General features: G+C 39.0%; 2 protein-coding genes across 5 annotated transcripts in view; one reads left to right on the forward strand and one right to left on the reverse strand.

The window, feature by feature from the left end:
• The window catches only part of FILIP1L (filamin A interacting protein 1 like), a 90212-nt gene extending 81035 nt beyond the window's left edge, over positions 1-9177 (forward strand). The window contains exon 5 of the mRNA XM_054700660.1: positions 8971-9177. Coding sequence (XP_054556635.1) covers positions 8971-9162 — 192 coding nt within the window. The 3' untranslated portion in view covers positions 9163-9177. The remainder of the gene's footprint in view (positions 1-8970) is intronic.
• Positions 1-20454, reverse strand: part of CMSS1 (cms1 ribosomal small subunit homolog) — a 346374-nt gene extending 325920 nt beyond the window's left edge. The window contains exons 1-2 of one of the 4 annotated variants that reach the window (XM_054700667.1): positions 20241-20268; positions 19734-19811 (exon numbers count right to left, since the gene is read on the reverse strand). Coding sequence is in view for 2 of the 4 variants with exons in the window: in XM_054700663.1 (XP_054556638.1) it covers positions 20241-20304 (64 nt within the window). In the remaining 2 variants the exon portion in view is untranslated. Of the gene's footprint in view, positions 1-19733; positions 19812-20240 lie in introns of all 4 variants that reach the window. The other 3 variants (XM_054700663.1, XM_054700662.1, XM_054700666.1) reach the window with 3 other exon arrangements.
• Positions 20455-20463: the final 9 nt, after the last annotated feature.

A 20463-nucleotide genomic window follows, 5' to 3' on the forward strand; every position in this document is an offset into this window, starting at 1 on the left:
ATGAGGAAGACTGGGATAGAGCAAGGACAAAAGGGAGGTGCCCACGAGCAGAAGTCTGAGGGCTGGCAGGAGGACAAAACACCAACATTCAAGGAAAATGAGCTGTGCAAAATGAGCTGGCTAAAGTTGAGATGGTTGGAGTGGGGTTAAGGCTGCCAGGGCACAGTCCTTTCAGACTGTGAAGGGCTTAAAAACAGTGCTAGGAGCCCTGTGTCCTCAAAGAAGGCTTCTGCGTAGTAAGATCACATAACTGAAAGGAGAAAACTAATCTTTTACAATGCCATTTTATTGCACAAAAACCCTATCAAGTAGATACTATCACAATTTCAGAGAGAAAATTCTGAGAAGGAAAATTGGTCTTGGTCATTAAGTTAGTATTTGACAAAAATGAGACATGAACACAAGTCTAACTCCATTGTCCCATTCTATTTCCATGGAAACTTACTAAGCAGCTAACTTGGTGCAAGGGGGAAGAATAGTAAATTGCATTTGATCCTCTCTACTACTCATGGGATAGACAGGTTGCCCAGAATTAGCTCCCTGTGCTGTTTCATAGGCTGCACTTCAGTAGAATACTGGGCATGTCCCTCAATACAAGCAGGGCTTTCCCGTTCTTTCTGCCCATTGCTTTACATGAATAAAATGCTCTTTTCTACTCAAGTGAAAAGTCTAGTCTTAAGTCTCACTTCATCTGAAACCTTTTAAGATCACCACAGACCAATGTGATCTGCCTTCCTTTTTGACTCCCTGTGTCTCCTTGAGACCATGGTTAGACTCGTAAGAGAGAATGTAAGTGAGAGACCAAGTCCCACACAAATGAGGGGGAAAGGGAAAAGCCTAACCTGGGGATGGTTCTATGGATTCGAGATGGGAGAAAGCAAAAGGAGACGCAGTCTTCATCCTCAGGAGACTCAGAGAGCACTAGAGATGCAGAGTCGGCCCTAACCTAAAGGGAGATTCTATAAGCAAAGGCACAAATGATAGGTATAAAGAATGAACTCGGGCATGTGCAGAGCAGAAGGTACCTGATGGGCCTCAGAGATGGCTGGAAAGAAAAGCAACAGGAGTGAAAATGATTCACAGAAACAGCATTACAAATATGCACATCAATTTTTATAAGTAGGTTACTACCTTGACAGTTCTGATAACGACATGAGAACTCCAGGAATGGTGATCAGTGGATCAAGGTCATGTGACTATAAAGACACACAATACCAACTTAGTACAGAGGTGGTGAGACTTCTACCTTTGCAGAAGCCTAAAAAATTCTTCCTAGATGGTATACATTTATTTAGGGTTTTCATTTCTCAAGCAACACCTTACAAGCATAACTTGTAAGGAAAGACGGATGAATCCCAATTTACTTAAAAAACAAACAAACAAACAAACAAACAAAAAAAAAAAAATCCGCAATGTGTATTTGCTCAGCTCAGGGTAGAGAAGTTATATTGTTCAATACCGTCAGTCTCCAGTTCTGCTTCCAACACAGGATCACAACAACTGTAAACAAAGAAGGCATCCCAAATAAAATTGCTGTGTTAGAGGGAAGTCTTCAAGTTGGTCTCCTGTATCTCTCTCATGACAATTAAATGCATATAAAAGCCTGCTTCAGTGCAGTTACTCTTCAAACAACTCAAAGCAATTCCTGAGGAACAAATTATCCTTCACTATTATCAGTTGGCTGGGTTTTTCCTTCTATTTAAAAAGAGAAAAGAGCAGTCCTTTTTGTTCTTTGCCCTTTAATAGTGTTCTTGCCTGTATTCATTGACATAAGCCAGTTCTGAGGCTTCCAGAAAAGTACACTTTTATAGAAAGAAGCTTTAACTAAAAATTATGACAAATCTCCAAAGGGTCCATCACATAAGAAAATTAAACACCTGACAGTCTCTTCAGGACAATGGGGGAAGGGGTCACGCTGAGAAGGATGACATCTCTCACTGTGACAGATATAAGCAACACTTTAAAACGGTTCTGATGCTGCCAGGGTCGATGATTTTAGCTTCTTACAAGAGCAATGGACAAAGGAGAACAATGGATAATTATTACTATTTTTTTCCGGCCAATCTTTCAAGTGGACATATTCCAGGTTTCCTCACTACCAATGTGGAAGGAAATGTGCTTTGGGGTGGGGGGTGGGGGGCATCCGCTCCTTGCTGAATACCCAAGCAGTGCCAAAGAGTGGCAGATTCCCCCCAAAGAGTACAAGTTTATGTAATCTGTCTGCTCGGTCCAGACACAATGGCCAAGGGGCCAGCCTGACCACTTGAGGAGAGGGACAGGATTTCCTTTTCCCTAGTTATCCAATCAGCAGTTGGATAATCCAATCAGCACTTGGTTCAATCTGCACTGTTCAAGGGGCTTGTAATTGTATGGGGAATATAAAAATAAAATTTAAATTAAAAAAAAAACTAAAAACAAAACAAAAAAACAAACAAAAGACACTCCAATTAAAAAATGGAGCAAAAATTTGACAAGCACGTATGTTCATGGCAGCATTATATATAATTCCAAATGAAAAGATATTTAAAATTAAAAGCTGATTGTAAAGTCAACACATTTTTAAAAATGAAAATAATAAGACTCAAAAATAAATACGTCCTAATGAAAACAAAATGGAAAATAAAAATTACTCCCAAACAAGTGAAAAACAAAAACAAAAACAAAGTATTAGGAAGATTCACCTTCTTGAGGGGCTGCTCTCAGATTTAGCTACATTCTTATCAGTTAGTAAAATGAATGGTCTGTGGAAGGAATGTGGTAGGTACAGGGTAAAGACAACAAAACTCACTTCTCAGAGGTCTCCCTTTGATGGGAGAAAAAAATGGCAAGGCAGGAATTACATTTTCTCTCTGGCTGCCTCTGCCACTTGAAAGGCATCAATAATTCCTCAATAATTCTCAAAGCAACCTCTACAGATTTTCAGTGCCAAACAGTTCCACATGGAAGGTCCAACTATACTTCAAACTTAGTATGTGCCCATACCCTGGGACACTGTTACTCTTGGGGCTATTCTTTGCCTCATTCTAGCGATGGTCCACCATCTTCCCAGGTGCCCATGTTCAATAACTGGAAGCCATTCTCTACTTTTCTGCTCATCCCCCAGATCCAGTGAGTCATTTTTGTCCCAACATTGTTTTCTCTGCTCTCCCACCTTATTTGTGTTACTACACCTCAAGTCTAGACCTCTGTACTGATGGTACTGTAAGATAATTAATCTATTACATTTAACACGCACTCTTTAATCCAACCCTCACTTGTTTGGCTAGTGATCTTTCTATAACACTGTTCTGATCATGGTAATTCTCCAGATCCCCTCTTATAGGCTCCCAAAGCACTTACTTGTCAACACTATACTACTGCATATCCAAGGTCCAAACCTTCTATCTATCAGGCCTTCATTTCTCATCTCATATCCCCCTGAAATTCTAGACATAACTGCCACCTTTACCTGCACCTTCACCCTCCCGCTTATTATCAAGGTTTTCTTACACTGAGCCTTTGTTCATAATGTGCCCAGTGCTGAAATGTTCTTCTTTCTTTGTTCCTTATACTGAAACCCTATTTCAACCTTCAGTCCATCTCTCTCTAAAAAAGCTTCCTTATTTTTGAATCTTCCTGTGAGTTCCCAATGCACTTCTGTTTTCAACCTCTATTATAATGCTGCATTGTTTTCTGTGACTTATTTTTGAAAATGTGTTTAAAGATTTATTTATTTATGCATACAAAAAATGGGGTACAGGCCAGATGTGTGTGGGTGGTGAGAGGATTCAACAGAGACAAAGCAGGGAATAGAACAGACAGACTGACAGAAATACACTGCTGAGGGGAGCAGCAGGGAGTCAGGAGAGGTCTGCCACACCATGTGGGTATCTCCCTGGCCAGCCGGGGATCGAACTTGTGCTGCAGAGGCTATGGATAGCTTCATACTGCTATGCTTAATCCCGTGCACCACCAGAGAGGCCCTATTTTTGAAATTGTTATATCAGTGTTTCTCAAAATGCAGTCACTAATCACCTTTATCAGAATCACCTACGACTCCTAAATCTATTAAAGACCTATTAAATCTATGCAAGGAATCTGTATTTTAACAAGCTCCCTGGATCATTCTTGGACATATAAAGTTTAAGAACTCTATTCTACATTACCCAGGGTTTAAGTACTGAGGGCAGTAGGTGCTCAACAAAGGATCCCATGACTAACAACACACCAGGTGGTCATAGCTGTCTTGTACTTGTTCTTTTCATAGAATCACAGTGTCAGGGCCAAAGGACTTTACAGGTGGTATTTGAAGTGCTTCATTTTTCAAACAATTAAAAGATAAAGACAGGAAAGAGTAGAAAGTAATACATTTTAAGGTGAACTCTAAAAAAGAAAGACTCACAACAACCACGCAAAGGATAAGGAGGGAAAAGGACATGTGATGGGAATCATCTCTCTTCTGGGCCAGAGATGGTGAGAAACACAGTTCAGGAATCAGCATTGCTCGTTTAGCTGCCTTGACTCCTATGCTTAGTAATGTATCTCCAATAATTAATTGGAGAGCATGGAGAACAAGGGATAAAGCAGGAAAACAAGAGAGGTAAAATAATCAAAGATAAGTGATGGTCATGATGAAGAACAGGCATCTTAAGGATATAAGGCAAAGGACAAAGAAAATAATAACAATGTTGACATTGTTGCTGGTACTTCTCTGGCACTTGGGGTATGTCAGGCACTTTCCTAATATAATATCTCTGTTCCTCAAAGAACTTGCAAATAGGTATTCTGGGGCACAGATAAGAACTACAGATGAGAAAAGTGAGGTCTGCATATGTTAACTGGCTAGTTCAAGGGCACACAGGACAGTTAGATGGTGCCAGGGCTATAGTGGAGACCCAGGGCTATTTTGCTCTACAGCCTGTGCTCCAGCCACTAATCTTAGGCTGTGGTAAAAGGCCTGTGAACAATTTCTAAATAGTGAATAGGTGCAAATGAAGAAATAAGAACGAACTAGGGAAGGATACCAAAAAACTCCACACACAAAAAAACCAAACAGCTGAGGTAAGAAATGAATAAAAAGGGACAAATGAATAAAAAGGGATAAATTAGTAAGATAATAGTGCAAAGGTAGTGTATTTCTGTGTGCGATGCCTATGTGTCTGGGCACAAAATGGAAGCAACTAAGTTAGGAAGGATTTTGAAAGCTGTACTTCAAATGTTTATTCTTGAATCACCCTCACTGCCCATGGTGTAATTACCAAAGAAATTGGAAGGTGACTAGGGACAACCACAAACCATGTTACATTAAAGGCACTAATTTCCTCTAGCCTTCACCTCAGAAACTGGACAACTCTTTAATATAAATCATAGCACAGGAACTCTATTTAAAACCAAACATTCTCTCATAGGAGGTTAACAAAAATGAGCTAATTAAACTATAGAGTTTCCTTTTGAAGGACCTCTTGCCATATAAAACTGTAAAAACTTCACTGATAAAGCTGTATTGTGAAATGAGGAAGTTCTGAGAAAATCAAGAGAAAAAGCCAAGGCAGCATATAAAATTCTGGGTTAGCTGCCAGACTCATTATCTGTTATTTCCTTTATTTTCTTAAACCAATTTAGCAGTGATTTACCAAACAATACAAAAGACAAAAGAAGCCAATAATATAATAGGTATTTCTTTTTCCAGTTGAGCATTTCCTCCTTTTCATCACCGCATCCATCATCATTACTTATTTTACTTTCCCATTAAATAGAGTTAAAAACAAAAACACAAAACCCTATCATTCTGATAACACATGGCCTTGACCACGCATTCCATGGCTGGGTCACCGAAGCTGCCCCCTCCCCCGCACCACCCTAGTGAACACAAATCAGAATGATGTGAGGTAACTGATGTCTTTAATGTTCAACCTCTGGAACTGAAAGTATAGTGAGGCCATCTCTGCTCTCCCTGGAGTCAGTAATTTTCCTGAGGGAACCTTAATGCTTTCTTACACAATACATCTCCAGAGTGTTCAAAACACTTAAAAAAAATAATTTTACATAGGGAAAAGGAAATAACCTGACTCCAGCTGTCCAATTAGGCTCTGATAGCTTTCCCGTAAATGCTGATTTTGCTCTGGTAAATTTTCAGACGTTTACCCTCCATGTTAATGTGAAAAAACACAAGGATTAGGTAGAAATTGGGCTATAGTCCTAAGATGCTGAATCAAAATGAAAACATTTTCACCTTTCTGTACTTCTCTGGTCACTAAGGCCCACAGTCAGCTAGTAACTTGCTGTAACCTCAGAGTCCTAAAGACTGCCCGGTTTCCTTTTAGAATCTATGGGCCAATAAGCCAACATTTTTAGAATTGAAAGAATACATTCTACACATCAATTTCTTTTCTTTCTGCTGATCCCTAGATAAAACCAATGCCTCTGCCTCAGTGAACTAGGCATCCATTAAGATCTGTAATCCATTCCAAACCCCAATCTCCATGTTGAACTAAGTTAAACTCAAAAAAATCTTTTTTCTATGAATGAGTTTTCCAATTCGCTTAATCTCCTCCAAAACATCTGCTTTCTGATGAAACCCAGGAGCCTCCAACTCTGAGTAGAATAATCACTGTGTGGTCTTAAAAGAGCCAATATGGATGGATTCCTCTTGCAATAAACATTCCAAATTTGGATAAAACTTTCTTGGAGGTATCTGATATAACATTCTATAAAAAGGATCCAAGAGGTGACACATTTTAAAGTTCCATACCTCATTTTCTAAAACTTGTCTCAGTATAAAATTCATACTGAAAAAACAAAAACCAACCAAACAAACAAACAAAAACCCACCACAGCATCATTTTTTTTTTAAGATTTGGGAATGACATCTAGGGCTGTCCTAATAAAATTCAGGGCCTTTGCTGCCATCAAGAGGCAAAAACTGTGTAGTGAAACCAAGGTTCTCAAGAAAACAGTATTAACTGAAAGCATCAATAGAAACAATGGTAGCCCATTGTTTAGGTGGCCCTACCTATGACTACCACCCACACTGTGTTCATTAATACACATTAATTAGTATCACTTCAAAGAAACAAGTTCCATTAATATTGTGTTGCATGCCAACTAATTTATCAGAGAGTTTTCTGTTCTAAATAACCTGTGGAGCTCATTGTAAATTCATATATCCCTACCCAAGTCCTAGAAAATCCAAACTTGTATGTTCCAAGATGGGATATGGGCAGCTTCCATGTTTTAAAAGCCCCAGGGGTGATTCTCATGAACATTTTTCTAAGTAACAACTTGGCTTTTCACAGTATTGAACTATCCACACCCAGGCAGGCCAGAGTTCCAGGTGAAAGAAAACTGAAAGTTTACAGCTACAAGGAGGTTCAACTAATGCAGTGTTTCTCAAAGGGTAGCAGGCTGAACACCTGCATCAGTTGAATCACTGATAATTTACTTAAAATGTGGGTTTCGGGCCTCCCTAGTGGCACAGGAGTGAAGACGCAACCTATGAAGCAATCCACAGCCACTGCAGCACGAGTTCCATTCCCAGCCAGCCAGGAAGAAATCCATATGGCGGGACAGACCTCTCCTGTCTCACCCACTGGTCCCCTCAGCAGTGTATTTCAGTCAGTCTGCCTGTTCTGTTCCCTGCTGTCTCTGGTGAATCCTCTCACCCCCCACATCTCTGTCCTGTACCCCAATTCTTTTATAAAAATAAATCTTTAAAAAAAATTAAAAAATTAAAAATAATAAAAATTAAATTAAATTTAAAAATGTGGGTTCGTGTACACTTTCATAGATAAATGAATTGTAATTTTTAGGGGTAAGGCCGGAAATCCACAATTTAAATAGGATCTTAAGATAAAATTTTTGTATACCACATAGGAGAACTTCTAAATCTTTTCTTTAAAAATTGTTCCTTTGTTGTAAGATTTTTATTTATTTTTGCATAGAACTGGGGTGCAGGCCAGAGGTGTGGGGGGGTGAGAGGATTCACCAGAGACAGAGTGGGGAGCAACAGGTAGATCCACTGATATACACTGCTAAGGGAGCAGCGGGTGAGATAGGAGAGGTCTGGTGCACCACATGGGTTATCTCCCTGGCCGGAGATCAAACTCAGGACACTTTGCAGCAGGAGGGCCTTTGCAGTAGTAGCGTGAAGACTTAATCCCTAGGCCACCAGGGAAGCCCCCAGTGTAAATTTTGACAAAGTTTAAGGACACCATAGAAGCCTATCTTAGAAAGGCTATTATTGACATTAATGTTATAGTTATAATATCAGTGACTTGAATAAGTCCACAGATTTCAACTGCAGCTACTATGACAATATATTCATGTTAATATATAATGTTAATGTTTGGACAATATATTCATGTTAATGTTCACAGAAATGTCTTTATCTCTAAAGTGTTTCCTTCTTTTCTTATATGTTAAAATAACTGAGTGTTGTTTGTTCTAATTATATACTTACTATTGAAAATGTAGAGAATATAAAAAATTTAAGAAAAATGAAAAGTACCTATGACTCTACTATAACTAGAGTTGTATAACTTATAATACTATAACAGAGCTAACTACTGATAGCACTGCTGTATATTCTAATGTTTTCTTTTCAGAAATACATATTTAGCTTGTGTATATAGTTTTTAATCCTGCCTTTGACATTTCTGAATATTTTCATATAGTTTCCTAACTATGATTCAAGATAAAATAATATCTGCATGTGATTTTAGCATAACTCATTTACTCTATCCTGACTGTCAGATACCTTAAACTGTATCCATTTTTCATTGCCATAAACAATGCTAAATCAAATAGCCTTGCTTGCATTCCTGGCTATGCACAGCACATGTTGTGAGAATTACTTTTCTGAAATCTTTTTCTTCAACCTTTAATCTGATGTGTCCCCAGAAGCTAGCACTTTCAAAGGGAAAGCTGAAGAATATCTGCTTTCCCATCTACTATACCATTGATTGTACCTTTTGTTCTTCTGTTTAATTCAAGATCAAGGAGGTATGCAAGCAGAGAATCCCAACGCGGATCCCTAAACCCAAACCTACAGGCATCATTAAGCTTTCCCCAAAAGCTTCCCCAGGGCCGACAGATAAGTTTATTCACTACACTGGCTATGGGAAGTTACACATCATAAGGACTGTCACCTCCAACACTTTCCTTCATGTGGGAGGGAAAAGGTAAGTCGCATCAGTGCACTTCCTGGATACATTCACTTACAGAAATGTGTGGAAAGTTGACTGCCACCAGTGAAGGCCAAAGAAGAAGACTGAAATCTCCAGGAAATGGTAAAGCAGCAAAGTGACTAATGGTTGCTGACCTAGTGAATATCATCCTGAAAGAGCGGTACCTCTACAATTATTTTACCTGTGTATATACACACATACACACACAAACACAGGACCAGATGTACATCCCAAATCCTTCTCATCAATCATTTGCAGCCCAACCCAAAGACAGACAATCATTAGCCTGGGATAGGACTGAGAAGTTCACTAGGATAGTTCAAAAATCTTCTGGTAAACCCAGGAGTTCTTCACTCCACAGAACTTTTCTGTGTCATATTTTGCTAAGAATTTGTACCAGTGAGATTCCTAATCAGCTTCAAGAAAGTCAGATCATTTCCATCAAAATGGGAGGGCAATTAAAATGACTTCTTTGTGACCAGTAATGGAAAAAAAAGTGGTAATTCTTAAAAAAAAGAGCAATAAAAGGAGTAATAGCTAAACACAACCTTTGTGTGGTTGACCTAATCTATCAGTTGATCCTCCTGTATATATCTGGGCAAGGAATCATATCGTTAGGCTTCTACAGCCAACCATTTTAGATAGGTGCTATTGCTGTCTACAGCAATCAGAACATGTGAGAGCCAAAGATCACAAATATTGAGATCTTTTACGAAGATAAGAATCACTGTACAACAGGTGTTTCACAAAAAGACAACAATATCATCTCAGAGGACTTTTTTTAGTATCTCTTCTCTGAATCAATATTATAGTCATTCAATTCATAAAACTTAGGATCAGGAAGTTCAAATTCCAATCCTAGCTTTTCCCTTATTTGAGTGAGCCTGTCATTCATGAGTTCAGACCTTGATTTTCTCATCTGTAAAACAGGAGAGCAGAAAAATTTTTCAGGTCTTTTCCAATCTGATAACCCAAGAGTGTGTCAAATTCAGAACGCTGAATTCAATTAGCTGTCTATCTACAAGGGAGGACACAGTAAACTAGGGCATTACCTTTCCCAAAGTACCTTTCACTTTTCACTACTAAATCAGGAGAAAGTTGTGTCAATAATTCAACGCTGACAGAGTAACAGAGTGATGTTTTAAGATAAATAAGGCATTTCTGGGCCTCCCCTGGTGGCGCAGCGGTTAAGCGTTGGGCTGCCCACAGCCTCTGCAGCGCTGGTTCGATCCCCTGCTGCTAGGCGAGGGTCCCACATGGCGCGCAGACCTCGCCTGCCGCCCACTGCTCCCCTCAGCAGTGTACTTTGGTCCTTCTGCCTGCTCTGCTCCCCGCTCTGGCTCTGGTGAATTCTCTCACCCTCCTGCGCTTCTGACTGTACCCAGTGCTTGTATAAATAAATAAATGAATAAATAAATAAGGCATTTCTGATGCAGGAAACAGTTATATTCACAAAGTCTCAAAAAAAGAAGAAAACAATTCTATATGGAGTCGAACCTGTTGTTGTTCTCTATGATCCTGCAGCAATAACTGGAGGCATGATCCTAGGAGAAATCTTCATGGCTAAGAATAATGTTTCAGTTTGATGTCCTGGGTTGGAACCAGCAGAGCAGGAGCTAGGGAGATGCTATTTTCCACTCTAAGCCAGCCAATTCAGACTCAACTCATTGATGCCACTGTACAAAATATCTCCGAGTCCACTCTAATCAAGGAGGAAGAGGACTTGGAAGTCTGGGCAATAGTACGTTATGCAAGCCAAAGAGAGAGATGATATGCAGCAGTCCCAACAGGCAAGTGGCAGAGGGAGAAGGTCCAGGGATTAGGTGAATTGAAAGCCTGATGTGGTAAAGTCTAAATTAAAGAAGGCAATAAGAGAATAGTGGTAGGAAGCATACTATAAAAAGAAGGTGATAAAGCTCTGACACCAAAAATAATATAGATGGTTCAAAGGGATGTGCAGGGCAGTACCAGGCACATGGTACAATAGGACCATTGTGCAGAGTGCTTAGCACTGTGCTGACATAAGCAGTAATGTTAAGTGAGCAGAGGATGGGTAAATGAGAAAGGGCCACTCAGTCAAGACTTAGTGAGAAAATGTGCTAAGAGATGTTAATGTATGATAGGGTAGGAAAAGCAGTTAATGCTGGATGGCATTCAACACTGATAATCATGCTAATGGTAAGAAAAAACATTGGCTCCCCAATAGTGGAGTCAAAAAACTCTGAAAACAGGAAAAATAAGCATCAATAATACTCCAAGAAAAAAAAGATATTATATAAAATATTATAAAAAGGGAGAGGAAAAAAGCAACAACTCTATGGTAAGCTGTAGAAACCCCTCTTTTAAAGGTAATACAAATTCTAATCCTATTAAGACAAAAAGTTTTTATGAGAGGAATATTTTAACAAAAGAATTACCAAGCAAAAAGCATTCTTATTTTAAGCAATATGTAATAAAATAAAAATGCATATATAACTCAGAACTGGGAATACAACAAAATGGTGTTTAACCTATAACACAACTGATTTCAAAGATTTCAAAATTACTTTCTTCTATGCCAAAAGACTCTTTAAGTACATGTTTATGCCAAGTTTGCATATGCCAAGAATTCTGCATCCTGGGCATAATCTTTTTTCTGCGGAAATGTGGCCCCTCTAAAGAACAGTGAAAATAAAAGAAGCTATCCTAGTAATTCTAGAATGACTTAAGCTAAATTTTGAAAGGAAACAGATAAAAATGCAAGTGAATGAAAATCCAGTTTGTAACAAAGTTTTTAATAGCATGATACTTTTATGCTAGTCTTTCCTGGCACTTCATTTATTTAAGCTTCAACAGTTTCTGAACTAATCTTATAACTTTTTAAAAAATCAGGTATCTGATTTTAACAGGAATGTAATTGCTCTAATATATGACTGATAATTATGGACAAGTAATGGAACCACTGATGTAAAACACAATTATTTTGATGCATCTTTCAAATTCCTGCAATTAGGGACATGTGTACAAAGCTCAGGCTCTGACACTGAAACTGGGTAAGGGGTCTGTAGACTGTAGCCTATGGCCAAATTCAGTCCACTGTCTGTTTTTGCATAGTGTACAACTAAAAATAGGGTTTTACAAGCTTAAATTGTTGAAAAAAATCAAAAGAGAAATATTTTGTGAGGTAAACGTTACATGAAACTCAAATTTCATTGTTCATAAAGTTTTACTGGAACACAGCCACACTCAATTGTTTATATTTTTATTGTCTATGACTGCTTCTACATTACAATGGTAGAAACTGAGTAGTTGCAACAGTGACTGGCAGGCAAAGCCCAAAATATTTATCATGTGGTTTTATACAAAAAAAGTTTGCTGACTTCTGGTCTACTGTCAACTAGACTAACAAGGTACTCAAGAATGAGCCTGAAGAAGAATTTAATCAACTAATTTCTAAAAGCAATAGTAGCAATTTAAATACTCTACAAATGCTGATGAAAATGGGGAAACTATATTTTAAGCTGTTTGTGGTTTATTTAGTAAAATTTGTAATTCTATAAATGTACTAAAATATTCAACTAAAGACTATCAGACAAGAACAGGTCAAAGGATTTGTGCCATCAAACAATGCAATTGTTATTGTTGAATCTGAGGAAGTATTTCTAGGCCTTCCAAATTCCTGCTACTTTTCCACAAAGATATAGACATGTAGCAAAATTGTAGCTGAAATACTGTACATGTGATTTGGAGAAATATGTGTAAATTTATAATTAATTGGTGGTAATTGTTCATATTGTCATCAAGAACAACCTGTTTTATCATTTGTAAGAATCATGGAAATTGTATAAAGTAAAATTAATCCAAAAGGTTATCTGTGGGTCCATTTGTTACACAGTCTTTAAGCACAGAAAAATGACTAATAATGTAGCTTTCTCTCATTCCTTCCCCTTACCTTTTAAAATTTATCCTGCCCCAGTTGGGTTTTTTGTTTTTTTCCCCCAAATATGTATCTTAAAATATAATTTCTTCATTTTGATTGAACTACATCAATGTATAAATCCCATAATATGAACAGGTTATACTTCTCTTTTAATTCCATTATTGTGTCTAAAATGGGATCAAGCATAAGAGCTAAATAAAGAAATTTGAAAAAAAATATGTGTTGACAACATCTATGGTAAATATTCCAAGTCTGACTTTTACAAGTAGTTGCAATGCTTTGCAGTACCTACTATTCATGGCTGCCTATAGGGCAAGTAAATACTATAAAGGCCTAACTTTAGTGTGAGCAAGGGCTGGGGTGAGGTAGGCAGGTAGGAAAGACTTATTCAAGTTTAAAAGATTCAAGGTGTTCCCCTAACTCATAACTTCCAGAATGAATTCAACATAAAGCAATGTGATCTGGAAGCGATACTATAAAATGATATCACAACAACAAAAAAATTCACAATGTTCATTTCAAAAATCTCAAACAAAATGAACAATCACATTGATTCTAGGTGATAAAAGTCACCGGTAAGAATTAATCACTCGGGCCTCCCCTGGTGGCGCAGCGGTGGAGCGCTGGGAAAAATTAAAAGGGGGGATTGTAACAGGGTGGTCCCCAGGAAAGGGGGAGGTTCCCTGCCCCACCCAAGGGAGGGTGGAGCTGAGCAGGAAGATGAGAAGCTGGAGAAGAGACTGAGGGAGGAAGGAAGTAGGATGGAGCCAGGAGACCTGGAGGAGGCGCATGGAGCCTAGAGACACGTGAAGAAACTTTGCTTGTCTTTTGGTCGTGGACTGGGTGACACAGATGTGGGTGAGACCCGTGGGGAGGTGACAGTGGCAGCTTTTATCTTGATGTTGATTTTGCTCTTTTCCTTCCGGGCTTGTCTGGTTGTTTTTGACCCTTTTCTGTGGGTCCCCACTGGAAGATGCTTTAAACTTGTGGCAGGCTTTGGGGCCTTGTTCTGGGCCGATCCCATATGGATGGAGTCTTACCCACGAGGGGAGGGGTAACTTTGGGTGCTTCATTTAGAAACTAGACTCTTTGCCTTTCCTGTATTGTTTCCTAATTAAAGTTCCTTCTCATTAAAGTCTCATGTTTTGTGTTGATGCGGCGGATGGCAGAACCCATTTAGAATAGGCAGGTTTGCGGGGTTTGGGCTGCCCCTCTCCCTGTCCTATAACAGATGCCCGGCCGCCAGCGAGGGTGCCACATGGCGAGCAGACCTCTCCTGCCACGCCCGCTGCTCCCCTCAGCAGTGTACTTCTTCGTCAGTCTGCCTCTTCTGCTCTCGGCTCTGGTGAATTCTCTCACCCTCCGTCACTTCTGACTGTACCCAATGCTTGTATAAATAAATAAATCTTAAAAAAAAAAAAAGTGTTAAAAAAAAAGTTCACCATGATTTATAAAAAAAAAAAAAAAGAATTAATCACTCATAGGAATTATTCACCCATTTACAAGCAAAAATCCATTTTTCCCTTTCAAAAGCATTATTTATAAAACTAAAACCAAAAATAGTTAGAATAAAATGTTACTAGACAAAGTTGTAAAACAAGGACTTCTGTATTCTTAGAAAAGAAAGGGAACACCTGCCAAAACTACCCGAGTTGTCTTCTAGAAGATCAAGTTCCTTTAGATGAGGTCTCTATGATGTGGCTTAGTGAACAAATACTTTATGATGTCTTCCATGTACCCAGATGCTACTCTTGGCCCTAAGGATACTGCAAAGAAGAGCAACAAATTCCTGCTCACATGGAGTTTACATTCCAGTGTGAGAAGACCAGTAAGTTGACAAGGAAAATAAAAAGTCAGTGATAAGGGCTCTGCTGAGAATTACAAAAACATAATAAAGCACTAGAACAACTAGATGCTTGACCAGGAAGTGCTTCTCTTTTGGTGAACTGATGTTTCAATGTTAAGAAAAGGCATCCCACCTCCACCCACTCACTACCAACAGAATAGCATTAACCACTCAGTGCCTTAATTTCCTCATCTATAAAATCAGATAATAGCAGTAATTACCTCATGGTATACTTGTCAATATTAAATGAGCCAGTACAGATAAGCAATGAAAATTGTGTCTGGACCATAGTAAGCACTCAACAAAGTCAGTAGTATTAGCAGCCATCTCCTTGCACTATACAGAGTAATGTCTTTATACTTAAATTTTCTAATTAGATGCTTGGTAAGAGATGGCATTAATGATTGAGCTAAGACAGCATAAGAAAACCCCTCCTCAAAGAAGTGGGAGCTGGTAATTGTTTATATATTTGAGCGCACTGTTTTGGGCACAAATATTGATGACAGTTATATTTTCTTGATGAATTAGCTCCTTGACCATTATATAGTACCCGTCTTTGTCACTAATTACCCTTTTTGGATGAAAATCTAATTTATCAGATATGAGAAAATCAGTTCCAGTGTTGTTTCTGTGTTACTGGCTTGAAATACTTTGCTCCAGCCATTCATTTTATGTCTATGTTTATCTTTCAATCAGAAATGAGTTTGTGTTTGCATAATAAACCTAGATCACACCTCTTTAACCAACCTATCATTCTGTGTCTTTTAATTGGTGAGTTCAGATCATTCACATTTAAGGAGATTCTGGATAAATGAGGCTTATTTACTACCATTTTTTCTTTTTTTTTTTTTGCTTGTTTCATCTTTCTGTTATTTCTTTTTCCATGTGTTTCTAAATACTCTTCAACAGACTGGATAAAGGAAATAGGGAATGCCACTCAGCTCTTTAAAAAGATGAAATACGAATGTTTGGGTATAAAATGGATGGATCATGAAGTGATTATGCTACATGAAATAAATCAAAGTGAAAGACAATTACTGGATGTTTTCACTCATTTGCAGAATATAAATAACGAAAGAAAAACAAAATCGCTAAACAACAAGAATAATTCTTAGAGTTTGTTAAATGTATACTGATTACCAGAAAAGTTGGGGAAAGGGTGAAAGAGACAGAGGAGGGCAGGTGACAGGGTTGTGGCACTGGAAACTGGGTGGAGGAAAGTGAGGCATATGTACATGTGGAGGTTTGACATAGTATTCTCAAAATCATAAAGTTATGTAAAGAAGTGGCAAGTCAATAAAATTTGAGATGACAAAAAATTTACCACCCTCACAGAAAAAGAAATGGGGACTAAGAGTTTCTTGAATTGCTAAAAATATCCTCTTTAAAAACTCTCTGTGCCAGTCATTCCTAAATCTATTACCTTCAGCCCTGATCCTGTATCTGCAGCCCTGGAGCTCAAGACTTATATAGACTACTGGACATTTGTCTTGGTAATTTAATGGCATATTACTGGAATAAAAAGGGAAAACAATGAGTATTCACTCCAGCAAGCAAATGACTAAGTGACCTCCTCCAATTGCAGAAACTCTTTTAGCTCTGTTCCATAATTCACAAAACCCATGTTATGAGTGACACTCTGTCAGTTTTATACTGAGAAAGTGCCTGGTTTGGTCAACTGCATGAAATCTCAGGCACTGTATCTGTTCACTCTTGCACTAATGTTTTGCAATGATTCTGCTGCTTGCATCTGTTTACTATAAGTCACTTCAAATAGTTTAAGGTAGGTAGAGGATAAGAAAATAAGTGAATGAAATGAAACAAAATAATAGACGTTATTATATGATTCCTAAAATCCAAAATAATCTAATTCCAAAATAATAGATGTCATTATATGATTCCATGCAGACCCCTTTTGCTTCAGGGGTCTGCACACTCCTCAGCAGAGTCAACTCTCAGTTCTCTTATCCTGGGCCAAGACTCCAATCACCACCAATGATGACACCAATAGTGTGACCAGAAATCCCAGATGGACCAGGATAGTCCTAACAAAAATCTTAAATGTGGTCTTTCTCTCTTAAAAATGTTTAAATTGGGCCTCCCTGGTGGAGCAGCGGTTGAGTGCTGGGTTGCAAAGCTGCCCGCAGTCTCTGCAGCGCCGGTTCGATCCCCAGCTGCTCCCCGGCCACTGGAGGAGAGTCCCACATGGCGCGCAGACCTCTCCTGCCGCCCACTGCTCACCTCAGCAGTGTACTTTGGTCCTTCTGCCTGCTCTGCTCCCTGCTCTGGCTCTGGTGAATTCTCTCACCCTCCCACGCTTCTGACTGTACCAAGTGCTTGTGTAAGTAAATAAATAAATCTTTAAAAAAAAATGTTTAAATTGTATGAGAAGTTATATGTACCTATGCAAAAGATTACCAAAAGATGTGCAGCATCCAGCAAACATGCATTCATTCCTTTAGCTAATAATTACCAAATGCCAACTAAGAGCCAATTTCCACATTGGACTCCAGTGTAATTTAGAATTCTAGTACCAAAATGTCAGATATTGAAAAGCCAGCCATAAGATTTACGCAAAAGGACCATATATAGATCAAGAACCTCATTAATTGTCTCTGAATTATATACTACATCATAGAAGACACTGAGAACAGCAAAAGTATAGTACTTTTTCTTAGATAGACCAAAAAAAAAAAAAAAAGCTGAATACATTACACAAGTGTTATACACAGTGTAAAGTCAATAAACATTAGTGAAAAAAGGCAAAAATGCTGTATCTTCCCACCCTCAATGTGAATGAGGAACAGGTGATAAGATGGTTATTTTTCAAGGTAAGAAACATAATACACAACAGGAAGGAAGACATCATCACAACTATCTTTTCTCTGCCTTATGGCACCATTTCCCCTTTGGCCTTCAAAATAAAATACACACATTTTAACACAGGAAGATCTTATCTGGTAGAGCTGTGATTTCATCCACATTAGAAATGTTATACAAATTAGTTAGGCAAATCACCAGTAAACAATCAACAATCAACGGAATAAATCTCAAGGACACTTAGATGCTCACTTTACTTAAAAGCAGTTAGCAAAGGAAAAGTCTGACAAATTAAATGTTAGTAGTTTTCAAAGTTTAGTCTTACAGTTAGAAGGAACCTAAGAGAAAGGTAATCCGAGAGACTCCAACATAATATCTGGGAATCCTGGCAACCTGGATGAAGGAAGCTCTAGCACTTTAAAAAGTTCTCCCAAATTCAACATTTAGACCTGTTGGTTGGTAGAACCTTTAAGCAGCGATCTCTAAGGATACCTCCTTTTATAGACCATGATACTGAGGCCCAATAAAACCATCTATTGCTAGTGAGTGTGACTGAAACACAAGTACACTTGAGTAACCTCTTCCCAGACCACTTCCTTGTGTGTTCCTAAGGACATTAGTTTCCCTCAGCTTGTCATCTATAAAAATGAAGGTAACACCTTTTAAGAAAACTATAGATTAAATGAATTTGCACTTATGAAAACAGTTGGCACATTTAATAGATATTCAATGTTGATTTCCTCCCAGAGGGTGAAACTAATTTGAACACACACTGCTGGAAGGGCTAAAATGCAGGATTAGAACCAAGATTTAAAATCCCCTTCACCATTCAAAAGGAATTGAAACATTTCTTGAATAGCCTCTATCCTTCAATAAAATATAGGGTTTAAAACCTGTGTGGAAGAAGGGGAAATTATTAAAGTAAACATGGAACACTACCGCCTGTAAAGAAAAATATGACTCTTCAGACATAAAGATATATTTTCTAGAAACAAAGTTGCAAAAGCATGAGGCTGTTTAGTCCAAAAAGCTGTATATTGGCTGTCTTTTTAAAGATGATGTCTACTCAGTTTGTACCTGAAGGTTACCCTCTGAGAGCAATGCCAAAATAGTATTTTGTTGTTCTTATAAGACATTTTGCAACTCTTATTTCAAGTTTAATGTTTGCCAGTAAATATGCATCAAATGTCAATCATGTGTAGGGTCCTGTGGCCTATAGATATGAATCAGATCTTTGGTTTTGTTCTCAAAAATCTTAGACTGTAGTAGAGAAAAGAAGTATACTTTAAGTATACTTTTGAGCCCTAGTGGCGCAAGGGGTTAAGCACCACACTATGAAGCAATCCGCAGCCTCTACACCACAAGTTCCATCCCTAGCCGGCCAGGGAGCAACCCACATGGCGCAGCAGACCTCTCCTGTCTCGCCTGCTGCTCCCCTCAGCAGTATTTCAGTGGATCTGCCTGTTCTGCTCCCCACTCTGTCTCGGGTGAATCCTCTCACACACACACACACACACCCCGGCCCCACTTCAGGCCTGTGCCCAGCTCTTGTATGCATAAATAAATAAATCTTTAAAAAAAAAAAAAAGGTATACTTTAAGAGTGATAAAAATGATAATTGCATATTTAGCCTTATGGGACTTGAAAAGTTCAAGGCCAATCAGGGATAGAGAGTCATTTAATGCTACTCTACTAAGGGTAAAATGCCCTCTGGGTCCTCAATGGGTACATATAAGACAGGTTAGTAAACAACGAATTGTGCTGTTAACTGAATTGTAATCTTATTTCAGACACGGACTAGTTAAATGAAGTTGCCAAGTTACTTGACATCTTTAGATCTCATGTTTCTCATCTGTATAATGGGTGAATTCAAACACAACCTCTCAACATCTCCTTTCAAGTCATATAACCGAAATTACATAATACAGGAACGATAGCAAGAAAAGTACAGCTCACGTCTACCGTCCATATATTAGTTACCAACCAGTGTCGAAGTGCTTCACTTTATATTATCTTCATTTAACCTTCTCATCACCCTTATGAAGCAGGTATAATTAGTATCCTACTTTACAAAAGAGAGAGAGAGAGAGAGAGAGAGAGAGAGAGAGAGGACAGTATCAGAAAGCTGGAGTCGCGATTCGAGCTGAAGCAGTCTGAAACTAGCTCAAGAATTATCCTTAACCCTAACCCTAACCTGCCCGTCTTCATGAAAACTGCCCCCCCCCTTTAAGAAATAAGTAAAATAAAAATAAAGATTGGAAAAGGATCCTTTCTGACTAACGGGTAGATGATGAAATGTCACACTTGTCTATTCCACCTGTTAACAAGCCAGTCGCACCACCTTCTCAGACACCATCAAGCGCTGCCTCAGTGGAGCGCAGCCCCGCGGGGGCCACACGCGGTGACAGTCAGAGGCTGACAGGGCTGAGGCGCCCGGGAGCGCGGAGGCGGGGAGAGGGAGGCCCCGCTGGAGCGCGGGCAGAGTCGGTACCTGAGTTGCTGGCAGCTCCGGCCGGCTGGTTCTTCCACCACTCGTCTCCCAGATCGTCTGCCATCTCCGCGCGGGATTCTACGTGGTAAGACAGCCAGGGGCAGAGGAAGGCGGGTGGAAGTCACGCTGCTTCTGAGAGATGCGACCCGCGTCGCCGCACGAGGAGCCTCAGGTCACAAACGTCTCCTCCGCCCCGTGCGATGACGTCTCTACTCCGCCCCGC

The sequence above is a fragment of the Talpa occidentalis genome, unplaced genomic scaffold (assembly GCF_014898055.3).
Source record: "Talpa occidentalis isolate TD23 unplaced genomic scaffold, MPIMG_talOcc4v2.1 talOcc4.4, whole genome shotgun sequence".
Classification (NCBI taxonomy): domain Eukaryota; kingdom Metazoa; phylum Chordata; class Mammalia; order Eulipotyphla; family Talpidae; genus Talpa; species Talpa occidentalis.